The 12,631-nt window shown below is 46.3% G+C and overlaps 1 protein-coding gene across 2 annotated transcripts in view; it reads left to right on the top strand.

The window, feature by feature from the left end:
* CHD6 (chromodomain helicase DNA binding protein 6) overlaps positions 1-12,631 on the top strand; it is a 203,451-nt gene that overhangs the window by 87,497 nt on the left and 103,323 nt on the right. For both annotated transcript variants that reach the window (XM_018057882.1, XM_018057884.1), the window contains 2 exons: positions 1,222-1,369; positions 3,115-3,264. In XM_018057882.1, the coding sequence (XP_017913371.1) occupies positions 1,222-1,369; positions 3,115-3,264 (298 nt within the window). The remainder of the gene's footprint in view (positions 1-1,221; positions 1,370-3,114; positions 3,265-12,631) is intronic.

Raw genomic sequence — 12,631 nt, 5'->3', positions numbered from 1 at the left:
ATCTTTGCTCAAGTGTGTTTTTCCCAAATCTCCCCAGTTGATCCATCCATTAGTGCATCCATCTGTCCAATGAATATTTTATCGAATCCTTGATATGCTAAGCATAAGACTACTACTCGCTGTGAAGAATACAGAACTTAAGCGCATCCTGCCCTCTGGGAACTTAGTGTCTGACGGGAGAGCGCAGAGGACTGTAACTGTTCATCCATTCAGCGCATGTTGATCGACTCACTGCAGAGGATCTGAGGTCCTGTTTAGTTCTGAGCCTGGTGTCACGTGTAATGACTAACTCTGGTGGAAGATCAAAGTTTGAATGCCTTAGGCAAAGCACGGTTGAGGTGCTTGAAGGAAAGTAAAAGTTGCTCAGTCCTGTCTGACTCCTTGGGACCCCATGGACTATACAGTCCATGGACTTCTTCTGGCCAGAATACTAGAGTGGGTAGCCTTTCCCTTCTCTAGGGGATCTTCCCAGCCCAGGGATTGAACCCAGATCTCCTGCATTGCAGGTGGATTCTTCACCAGCTGAGCCACAAGGGATGCCGTTGTGGTGCTTGGGAGTGTAGAAAAGGGATTTTATCAGCCAGGAGGGGCCAGAAAGGCTTATTGGAGATGTTGCCGTCTTAGCAGGGCCTTGCACAGTGAGTTTTGCCCATCTCCACCTCTCAAGGAGCATCAATCTCCTGCCGTGGGTGATGGCTCTGGGTGGTCGGAATCTTATACCTGTGACCTCCTCAAGGGCTGTGGCAGTGCTGTCTTCAGTTTTGAACTCCTAGCTCTCATTCTGAGTCTTACATAGATAATTCTCAATAGAGGATGGTGACGGCTTAGGGAGATGTTCCCACATACCTTAAAGGGAGCTTGAAAGTAGATGATTCTCAATATCTGTGAAGCAATTCAACTTCCTAGAGAAGACGTTTATTTGAAAGTAGGGTTTTTTGGGGGGCGGGGAGATGTTTGTATCATTTTACTTTGTATCACATTAATCCTATCTATAGTAGTCGTGATAAGGGTGTAAAAAAAAAAAAGTGAATTTTACATCAACGCATGTAGATGTTTCTTCCCTTTTTCCTGCACATTTCTGACAGGAAACTCTTGTCGCTTTTCCATTAAAGCCTATCCTGGCCCCAGAATTCTAGGATGTACCCTCATAACTTGAATCACATGAGAAATCTTAGCTTTAAGAACTGCCCAACAGTTTTAATTCTGAATTTCTCCTTGTAGCAAGGAGCAAGGACCAACCCCAGTGGAGAAAAAGAAGAAAGGAAAAAGGAAAAGTGAAACTGCAGTGGAGAGTTTAGAGCTGGATCAGGGCCTGCCGAACCCGTCCCTGCGGAGCCCCGAGGAGTCCACTGAGTCTGCAGACAGCCAGGTACCGCTGTGCCGGGAGCCCGGGCGGGCACTGCGGCTGCGGGGCGGGGTCTCGCTGACGCTCATCCTGGTGCTCCTCTCTCCGTCTCCAGCCCACTTCCCTCGCACCCAGACCTGGGCTGGGCTTTCCCTGTGTTAGTGGGTGACCACCAGGCTCTTTCCCTAGCATCCTGGTCCTTAGACTAACAATCTCCCAGCTGTTCAGCAGTGTTGGCTTCCTTCCAGGAGAGTCGCATGGTATCAGGTTGCAGTGAGAGGGAACGTGGCGAGGGGAAGTGTGATCCAAAGTAGGTGAGGCTCTGAGGGCCTCTCTTGCCATGTAGGTGATGCATTGATGGCTCGGGGTGCTAATAAGCCAGTCTGTGTGAGGACACGTTCATAATCCCAGATGCTGGAAAAGTCAGGGATGGATTCCTTTTGCCAAGATGGGAAGGAAAATTTGGGGAAATGAATGGCGCACCCAAATGAGATTTCTGAAGACGCACCAAAATGGTAGGAGTTTTCTCCCTTGAGTTGAGGCAGCCTCTCTTGGACTTGAATTGTGATATTTCAAAGTGCTGTTTCCTCTGACAGCCGCAGCAGTTTATCTGGGCTCTGCCCCGACAAGGGCCATTTAGGATAAGATCAATTGAAGTCCTGTGATCTTCGTTGTAGGAAAGTCTCAGCTCCTAACATCACAGTGATGAATAAGTGTGGTGTCTGGGGTGTCAGATCCGAGACCCCCTTTCACTGCCGATATACTTGGGTTAGTGACTCCCAAGTATCCTGACTGGCAGAGGAGCAAGTACATCTGGTCCATGAGGGTCAGCAGGTAGTTCAGTGTTTCTAGGATGGTGATCTGCACGTGGCATTGAGGGAGAGCTTTTTATGTGGAATCCCTCCTGTAAAAGTAAATGTCATTGAGGTGACTCAATAAAGAAACAACTAGGCCCAGGAGGCATCTTTTAGACAATAAGGGCCAGGGGTAGGGTGAGGGTGAGGTTTGGCTTCTCGTTTTGTTTTGTAGGGTTTAAGTGTTGAAGACTTAGCTGGCTGAGTGGATAGTTCCCGGAAGTGTTTCTGCTGCTTGGATGTGATGGGTAGAGATGAACCATGTGTTTTTCTGCTTGAGGAAAGCCACTGGGTTGCTTTGCTGTAGAATGTTATCTCTCTTTAAAGGTCATAAGCTATTTAATTATAGTCAAGTCCTTACATGGTGAGTCACGAATCTCGTTTTGTCACACTCAAGACGTCAGCTTGAATTTCAAAGGGTGGTGGTAGGAGATTCTCAAAGTAAGTCCGAATGAAATTGGTATTATTTAGTTGTTTGGAAGTACATGGCAAATCTGGTGAACTTGGAAAATTGAAAATAAACCAAAAAAAACCTGTTAAATCATTGTCATAAATCTGGAGCTTCAGGCTATGCTTGGAAGGGACCTCAGAGATGATGAAGTTACTTCCCATCCCTGTTTCACAGGAATGGAAACCGATTCCAGAAAGGAGGGGGAAAGGCACAGGCAGAGATAATGAAACACTTCTCCCTGGATCCTGAGGCTGCAGCTCCTACTCTGGGTCCAGGAAGGCGGCTCCCGCTCCTCAGCTGGCTCCCATTTTGAGTGAATTTCGTTCTGAAAAGAGTTGTGTTTAGGGCAGATCCTTCTTGGAAAGCTGGAGAGTGTGAGCGAGTGTAGTAAGGCGAGGGTGTCCTTGTGCCTGCTTTTCCCTCCGACTCACTGAGCGTCTCTGGCCGGTGTGTTTGTCCTGCAGAAACGACGCTCAGGACGGCAAGTGAAGCGCAGAAAATACAATGAAGACTTGGACTTCAAGGTGGTGGACGATGATGGGGAAACCATTGCCGTGCTTGGGGCCGGCCGGACGTCCGCCCTCTCAGCTTCTACCCTGGCCTGGCAGGCGGAGGTACGGCCTTTAGACGGGACTGCTGGCCTCCGCTGGACAGTCACTTCGACTGTCTGATGGAGTTGTACTGTGGCTCTTTTTCAAAGCATAAGTTCCATCACTTTAACTTCAGGTTCTGTCCTTCAGGTGGCTTCCTGCTGAACTGAAAGTTCAGACTCTTTGTCTGGGCCTAGCAGGTCCCTCTGTCATCATACTCCCCCAAATTCACCCAGATACACGACTTTGCGCCATCTCTCTCATTACTCTCCAGCCAAAAGACTTCACTCTTTTTAAAGCCATGTATCAGCCATTCTTTCCCACCTACTGCCCTTGGCCTGTGTGGTCCCTTTCGGTTGGAATGCTCTTTGCCACATGCTTCACTTGACTTTTATTTAAAGTCGACTCTTGGCCCTTGTCCTAATGATTTTTTTCCCAATTAATTATTATTTATCTGACTGCACTGGGTCTTTAGTTGTGGCACACAGGATCTTTAGTTGAAGCCTGTGGGAGCTAGTTCTCTGACCAGGAATTGAACCCTGGGCCTTCTTTGTTGGAAGGACAAAGTCTTAACTACTGGACCACCAGGGAAATCCTCTAATGATTCTTTATTTCACTCCTGTTTGTTTCTTTCATAGCACTTCTTAGAATTTATAATTGTGTTTTGATTTCATTTTATTTGTCTCTCCCATTAGAATGTAGAAGTCTGATATGGAGTAAATATGTACTCTATGAACAGAATCACATAAAGCAGCCATTACAGTTGGGACTGGGGTTACAGATGTGTATGGAGAGCCCACAGCAGGGCCAGGTCCTAGGACACCAAGAGGAGTATCACAGCTTGATGCCTGCCTCCAGGGAGTTAAATCTGGGAGAAGGAGCGAATGGCTACACTGGTATTGTGAGTTAAGTGCAGTCTTGGAAGTGTGTGCTGGAATGGTGACTGGAGGAGGAATGGACAGGAAAGGCAGGTCAGGGTTTTAGGAGAGGCATTTCCAACCTGAACCACAGCCCCATAGCCTGCTGAGTACCAGAGGTTGTGATATGACAGTTTAATGAGCTTGGTCAGACGTTGAGGTGTGATTTGAGGAGTGATGGGAGATGATCCTGGGGTGGTAGGGAGAGCCACATTATGCAAGGCCTTGGCTCTCAGCTAAAGTGTTTGGCCTTCCTCCTGTAGATGGTACAAGGGGCCTGGGGCAGTCAGAGAAGCAGGATGCCCATCTGTGCAGTTTAGGAATTTCCACTGGCAGCAGTATCAGGGAAGACGAGGACAGCATTTAGTCCTGGTACCCCCAGATGCTACCAAGGAAGAGGGGGTGGGAATACATGTTGAAAAGGAGGAGGTCTGAGCTAAGGAGCCTGCAGAGGAGAAAGCAGAAGCAAAAGAAGCAGCAGGCTGTGCATGTGGGATGCGCCTGACGGCCGGCAGCACATTCTGGAACACAGGCTGTCTGTCGTTATGGAGTCCCTGTTGCTGACTTGGCAGGAGTCACGTTCTGCCTGTGCAGCAACGGCGCAAATACCTGTGCTTCCTCCTGGACGCCAGTGTGGCTCCTGGAGCTGAGGATGCTTTTATCTCTGCCACCCACCTTGACTCCCGCATCAAGCTTTCTCACGTAATTTCTCACAGCCTTTTGCTCTGTGTCTGCATAGAAAGTAGCTAGGAGCAGGGGCCCTTGTGCCTATGTTAACAATCAGGAAATAAGCACAGAACAATCCAGGTCATAGCATTACATAGCACCAGTGCATCAGTGATAAGCATGTAAGAACTGACTTCGTGTCTCTCTCTGGATCAGAACAGAAATGAACAGAACACCTAATAGGAATAATAATTTGAAGTAGTACAAACAAATAGTTAAAAGTAGTCCTTGCAAGACTTCTTTGACATGATAGGATTATATTGCTTTACAGTGGGTTTCCTGGGACCTCCCTGTGGTCCAGTAGCTAAGACTTCATGCTCCCAATGCAGGGGGCACAAGTTCGATCCCTGGTCAGGAAACTAAATATCACATGTCACAACTAGAAAGCTCGCATTTTCAATGAAAATCAAAGATCCCGTGTGCTGCAACTAAGACCCAGTGTGGCCAGATGAATATTTACAGTGGGTTTCCCTTCCTTGGCGATTTTATGGTTGATTTGGTAGTTAAAACACTATAAGGGATTTTATTTACTCCTAGTGGCCATTTAGCCCAAGTCATTAACTGTATTTTAATTGTTGTTCTGACTTCTACCCCGGTACCTAAAGGGCCGTGTTAGCTGATCAGACAGAAATAACTTGAAAAGTTTTTATCTTCACAAGGCTCTTTTTATCCTCATGAAGGGTGCATTCAAGAAAGAGTTTATATGTGGTGAAACGTAAGCTAGAATCTGAATCTGTATTAATTACACCTCAAAGATTGTGACTAAATTTAAAAAAGAAAGAGGCCCAAAATGTGGTTTTGATGTTAATGTTCAGAAAAGGTAGCCATGTGGCTCTGGCCTCCACACCACAGGACAGACCCAATCACCTGCCAGGGACTGAGCAACTGACCCGAATCAGTGCTCCATGGAGCCCTCTATTCGTGTCTGTTTTACATACCAGGCTCTCTGGGGAGGTCTGAACAAAGACTTCCCAGACTAACAGAAAGCCCAAAAGTCAGGGATCTCATCTAGGATTCCAGGGGCACAGAAAACCGGTAGAAGATTAGACTTTTCTTCCGTCCTTCTCCCAAGGCCCTTTGGAAGGGTGTCTGCCTGCTTGCAGACAGGTAGAGAAGGGGCAGAGAAGGGTGTGCAGTCAGCACCAAAAAGTCCCCGCTGCTCCCTCCCTGCTTTCTTTGTGGTGTCTTATCGGCATACTCAGCCCACTAGTGTAGCTCCTGGCCCTGTCCCAACCCCAAATTGCAACCTCAGCAGTGCTTGCCTAGTGGTGAGTTGCTGCAAACGTCTTTACACGTGATTCATTCTAGCTCGGGCCTGGCAGATCAGCATTGACACCTGGTTTGGAGTCTAGAGGACAGTCCGCTGGCCGGGGTATGGGATTAGGGGTGGAAATATGTTCCCATCCTCACTGTGACTCCCTGCTTTCTCATTCTTTGTCAAACCGGTGGCAGTGCTTGGAACAGAGACAGGCTTGCCCGGTTATGGCCCATTTACAACATATAGATTCTTACAAGGTGGTCTCAGTTTTTGCCTCCTGCAATTGGTGTGGTTTGTGTAATTTTTGCCACTGAGACATAAGGACTTGAATTTGAGCGAGGCATCACCTCCCAGTGCTCTCTTGTGCCCGCTCTTGCATCTTTGCAGACAGTACCCTCTGCTTTGTCTGGTCTTTGCCTGCTCTTGGCAGGTGAGTGCAGTGGTTCCCTCGCCTGGGAAGCTCCCTGCTTCCCCTCAAGCTGGAGGTAAGTGTGCCTCCTCTGTCTCCCATGGCACTCTAGTATGGTTAACTCTGTCACTGTCCTTTAAACACCTGCCAGTTGTTGTTTGCCGTTGTTGAAGCCATGAGCCATGTTAGGGTAGGGCTTGTAATCTTTTTCTCTTTTTTTTTTAACTTATCTCTCCAGCATGAAAAGGCTTCAGTAAAGTAAAATGTACATTAAGCCCCAGGAACTATTTAGAGAAAAGTATGGCGCGTCCCTCCTCTGTTTTGTGGTGTATTCATTATGCCCAATGTCCCTGGAACCCACCCACCTCTTGTTCGCAGCCCGTGACTGCACTGATGGGTCAGCGCCCCTGCCGTATTGCTCTGAATATCACTCCTGATTGTTCGCGCCATCACACTGTAAACTTTTGCAAAAACAAGTGTCACTTTTTAGTTGATCATAATTTTCACTTAACATAGGTAGTACTTGACACTGGGTAGTAAGTAACATAAAGACATGCATTCAGTTGTACTTATCATGATGCTGTGAAAGTGCTGCACTCAATATGCCAGCAAATTTGGAAAACTCAGCAGTGGCCACAGGACTGGAAAAGGTCAGTTTTCATTCCAATCCCAAAGACAGGCAATGCCAAACAATGCTCAAACTACCGCACAATTGCACTCATCTCACAAGCTAGTAAAGTAATGCTCAAAATTCTCCAAGTCAGGCTTCAACAATATGTGAACCGTGAACTTCCTGATGTTCAAGCTGGTTTTAGAAAAGGCAGAGGAACCAGAGATCAAATTGCCAACATCCACTGGATCATGGAGAAAGCAAGAGAGTTCCAGAAAAACATCTATTTCTGCTTTATTGACTATGCCAAAGCCTTTGACTGTGTGGATCACAATAAACTGTGGAAAATTCTGAGAGAGATGGGAATACCACACCACCTGACCTGCCTCTTGAGAAATCTGTATGCAGGTCAGGAAGCAACAGTTAGAACTGGACATGGAACAACAAACTGGTTCCAAATAGGAAAAGGAGTACATCAAGGCTGTATATTGTCACCCTGCTTATTTAACTTCTATGCAGAGTACATCATGAGAAACGCTGGACTGGAAGAAACACAAGCTGGAATCAAGATTGCCGGGAGAAATATCAATAACCTCAGATATGCAGATGACACCACCCTTATGGCAGAAAGTGAAGAGGAACTAAAAAGCCTCTTGATAAAAGTGAAAGAGAAGAGTGAAAAAGTTGGCTTAAAGCTCAACATTCAGAAAACGAAGATCATGGCATCTGGTCCCATCACTTCATGGGAAATAGATGGGGAAACATTGGAAACAGTGTCAGACTTTATTTTTTTGGGCTCCAAAATCACTGCGGATGGTGACTGCAGCCATGAAATTAAAAGACACTTACTCCTTGAAAGGGAAGTTATGAGCAACCTAGATAGCATATTCAAAAGCAGAGACATTACTTTGCCGACTAAGGTCCGTCTAGTCAAGGCTATGGTTTTTCCAGTGGTCATGTATGGATGTGAGAGTTGGACTGTGAAGAAGGCTGAGTGCGGAAGAATTGATGCTTTTGAACTGTGGTGTTGGAGAAGACTCTTGAGAGTCCTTTGGACTGCAAGGAGATCCCACCAGTCCATTCTGAAGGAGATCAGCCCTGGGATTTCTTTGGAAGGAATGATGCTAAAGCTGAAGCTCCAGTACTTTGACCACCTCATGCGAAGAGTTGACTCATTGGAAAAGACTCTGATGCTGGGAGGGATTGGGGCAGGAGGAGAAGGGGACGACAGAGGATGAGATGGCTGGATGGCATCACGGACTCGATGGACATGAGTCTGAGTGAGCTCTGGGAGATGGTGATGGACAGGGAGGCCTGGTGTGCTGCGATTCATGGGGTCGCAAAGAGTCGGACACGACTGAGCGACTGAACTGAACTGAATGTAAGTAATGAATAAATAGGCTTAAAACATTGTAGAAACAGGTACGATTCTTAACTCCTGGATTAGAAAGATGAGAATGAGGTGTTTTTCTTTCTTCCTCGGGCTCTTGTTTCCTCCATTTCTTTGTACTGGCCTGTTTTCCTGCTGGCATTCGCCCTCTTCTCGCTCCAGCCCTGACTGCCATGGGCAGGCCCCGGGGCAGAGTGACGGCAGCTCTGTACCAACCCGGGTGACTCAGGACTGGGGCTGCCGTCCCACTCGGCCCGGGAGGATGGTTTTCATTCTTTCCATTTCTTCGTTGGCCACACCACCATTTTCCACCCTGGGTCTTTCCTCCGAGTGTCTCCTGTCTTTGTTTCCTCTTGGCTGCTGCTGGCCACCAGTCCTGCTGAAGCTTCTAGTGTTCAAACAGCTGCGGTTTGCACCTCTGTCGTTCCCTGCCACAGCCCTCTGTCCTTCTCGCCCCATTTCTAGGCTAATTTTCTCATTTTCCCAGGGCAGTTTTTGGCTTTTCTCAGTGTCCCACTCAAGAATCTAAGGTGATTTTGCCTGTTAACTCCTGTTTTAGATCAAAATTCCTGCCTGATTTTCTTCTAAGGAATGTGGCCGCGTTCTGTTCTCATTTATCCCCACTCCCCATTCTGTGTAATGTTTTTTTTTCTATTAAGACTGTGTTCCTTGGTATCCCAAATAGGCATCTTGCTTCCCCTATACTGGTCCTTTCATCCCATGGGTACGTTTCAGCTTTCCTTCCTGTTTGCAGTCCTCTTATGAGCCAGCATCTTTTAGGGCCCAGCTGAGAGAAAACACACTGTTTGAAATTCAAGCTGTTCATGCTTTCTGCTCTCTTGCTGGACTTAGCGTTACTGTTGCACTGATTAGGATTTACCCCTGGCACATTTCTAAGAAAAATATGTTTTATTTTGCTTCCACTCAGAGCTAAGCCCCTGAGACTGGGCACCTTGTTTGATGCGACTTTGGACCTTCCATAGCACTTGGTAAATACTTAATGTTTTGAAAAGTGAGTTGTGTCTCAGTAGAGCCTCTCCTTATTCTAGCTAAATAGAGTGAATCAGGTGGTTGGTTGAGGTTGGGAGTGATGTGAGTTGAAAACTTTTTCCCTAAGGGAAAAAATTAATTTCATGAGTTTCTGACATGAAATTGAATGAATTAAAATGGTCTTCTTTGAAGGATAATTTGAGAAAATTCCAAGAAGTTGGGAACAGATGGCTGTTATGGAAGTGTGTTCGGCAAGCAGATTTAGTTTATATCTGTGTGTTTCTGTATACACTGAGTGTTTATACACACATGATCATGCTTATGCACGGTCTCTGTTTAGGAAAAAGAAATCCTGATTTTCCAGTCTTCTTCCTACTTTGATGTGTATGTTTGGTAACACTAGCCTCTTTTTTCCCTTTTATAAGGATAGAGTAAAAAAAATCTGTTGTCAGATTTTGATGATAACTATTGTTTTTTTTTAAATTCTACTGTTATCCCCTGTTCTTTAGTGCCAAAAAGCAAACTGAAGTTTTATTTCAAATTCCTTAATTTTTACTTAAAAATTTTCTGTAATAAAGAATGCTTTAAGCCCCCCATCTTTTTAACCCTCAGCGTGAAGTTCTGAGCCTTCTTCATCCACATGTTAATGTTTCTGTGGATTGGGTCCTGGTTAAAAACTGAAGAGAAATCAACAACTTTCCATCAGAAGCCATCTTTTTCTGCTCTTCATGGTAGTTAAGAATAAGAGACTATTTGGAGGGACCTCCAGTGGTTTTACGAATCCAGCTGCCAGTGCAGAGGACATGGATTTGATCCCTGGTCTGGGAATTAAAATCCCACATGCCATCGGGCAGCTAAGCCCGTGGGCCACAGTTTCTGAGCCCACTCGCTCTAGAGCACATACTCTGCAACAAGAGAAGCCACTGCAATGAGAAGCCCTCACACCACAACCAGAGAGTAGCCCCTGGTCACCACAGCTGGAAGAAGGCCGTGCTCTGCAACTAAGGCCCGGTGAAGCCCCCCTCCCCCCAAATATATAGTCAAATAAAGAACATTCTTTTAAGGAGAGAGAGCCTATTTGAAGTTGCCTGCTGGTGAGGAGAGACTGTGGTTCTTTCAGCGTGGGTGTACTCTTGGGAACGCTTGCTTGTTAGTCTGGTTCGTATAGACTTGGAAGTAGGTAGGAAAGGTAGTTGGCAGTGATGAAAGTCTAAGGCTAATAGACATATAGCTTGTTTCCAAAGCCTCTTCTGATTTGGCCAGCCGCTCTGGCTCTGTGGGCCCGTAGCACTTGCTCTATACTGCTGTTCCCATGTTGCGTTGTAAAATCTCTTAACATTATTTATTCAGAAATATTATTGAGCGCCTACTACTATTGGGTGCCAAGGACTGTTCTGAGTGCTGGAGATAACATCAGGGAACAAAAGAGCCGGCAGTCCCCGCCCTTGTGGAGGGAGCCTTTGGCCATGCACACAGCCCATCTCCTCCTCCAGAGGTTTGCCGGGTTTTCAGCCTACGTGGGGTGTCAGGCCAAAGGGCTAAGCTCAGAACTTCCAAAGGGTAGAAATAACTCGGGAGAGGCTGGTTTTCAACCTGGAAAGAGTAAAATTGTGTAGTGTGTACATGGTGGTAAGTGCTATGGAAAAAAAAAAATCAGAGTAGGAGTATTACGAAATTCAAGAATGAAGGTTGCAATTTTAGATAGGGTGATCAGTGTTGGCCTCACAAAGGTGGTATATAATCCAAGAACTGAAGGAAGTAAAGGAGTGAGGGAGTCGTGTAGGGAGAAGAGCATTTCAGGCAGACGGACTAGCAGAGTTCTGAAGGTGGAAACGTGCCTGGTGTGTATGTGGGACAGACAAGGAGTTGAAAGGTGACAGAGGAGGTGAGAGGCTGGGGACGCATTCCGTGGGCTTCTGAAGACCTTTGGGAGACTTTAGGTTTTACTCCCAAGTTGAAAGAAAAGCATTTTAAGCAGTGTAAGCAAAAGGATGACTTACATGAAGGGGCCATTCTGATAGTTGTGTTGAGAATAGACCAGTAGGACAGTCAGGGTAACAAAGTGACTACTTGAGAGATGATTGGGAATAATCTGGGTGAGAAATGAAGGTGGTTTAGGCCAGGGTAGAAGCAGTGGAGGTGGTGAGGAATGGCTGGGTTCTGAACATACTTTGAAGGTAAACTCAACAGGATCTCTTGGCTGATGAGATAGGGTGTGTGGCGCGAAAAGAGAGGAATTGGGAATTACAGGATTTGGGGGTTGAACTTCCAGAGGGACAGAGTTCTTTTTAATCCAGTTGTAAGAAAACTGTAGTTTGAAGGGGTAGGGTTGGTGGCTTGGCTAAGAGACTAGGAGTTTGGTTAGTGGACATCTGAAGTGTGATATATTTCTGAAATCCTCAGGTGGTGATGACAAATAACAATTGGATAAAGGAATCTATAATTATGGGGTTCTAAGCTGGATTAAATAAATATGGCAGTCCGGACAACATGTACACGTGCGAGTTAAGTTGCTTCAGTCATGTCTGACTCGTTGTGACCACGTGGACAGTAGTCCGTCAGGCTCCCCTGTCCATGGGATTCTCTAGGCAAGAACACTGGAGGGGATTGCCATGCCTTCCTCCAGGAGATCTTCCTGACCCAGGGATAGAACCTGCATCTCTTGCATCTCCTACATTGACAGGCGGCTCTTTATCACTAGCACCACCTGGGAAGCCCAGGATAAATAAATATGGCAGGCAAGACACATATAGCCAGTATTTAAAACCATGAGACTGGATGGGATCACCTAGAGAATGAATATAGATAAAAAAGAAAGCTCGAAAACTAGGCCCTAGGGAACTGCAGAAATAAGAGTTAGCGTTGGAGGATTCTATTTTCAGGTAAGAAATAGTCGGGCATGGCAGGCCAACACTTGCTGCAAGGGGGAAGAAAAAGGTAACTTGCAAAGAACATATTTTTAAAGACATCAGATAGCTGTGGAAGCAGCAAGAATGAGATGCACTAAAATTCCAGACAGAGAAGAGCTCTTCCTAGATGAGCTGACGGTTGCTGACTGTTTTCTTCTCTGGAGCATTCTGTAATTCCGGGC

The sequence above is a fragment of the Capra hircus genome, chromosome 13, assembly GCF_001704415.2.
Source record: "Capra hircus breed San Clemente chromosome 13, ASM170441v1, whole genome shotgun sequence".
In the NCBI taxonomy this organism is placed as follows: domain Eukaryota; kingdom Metazoa; phylum Chordata; class Mammalia; order Artiodactyla; family Bovidae; genus Capra; species Capra hircus.
The sequence above is the reverse complement of the archived record's forward strand: the minus strand, read 5'-3'. Positions and strand labels throughout refer to the sequence as shown.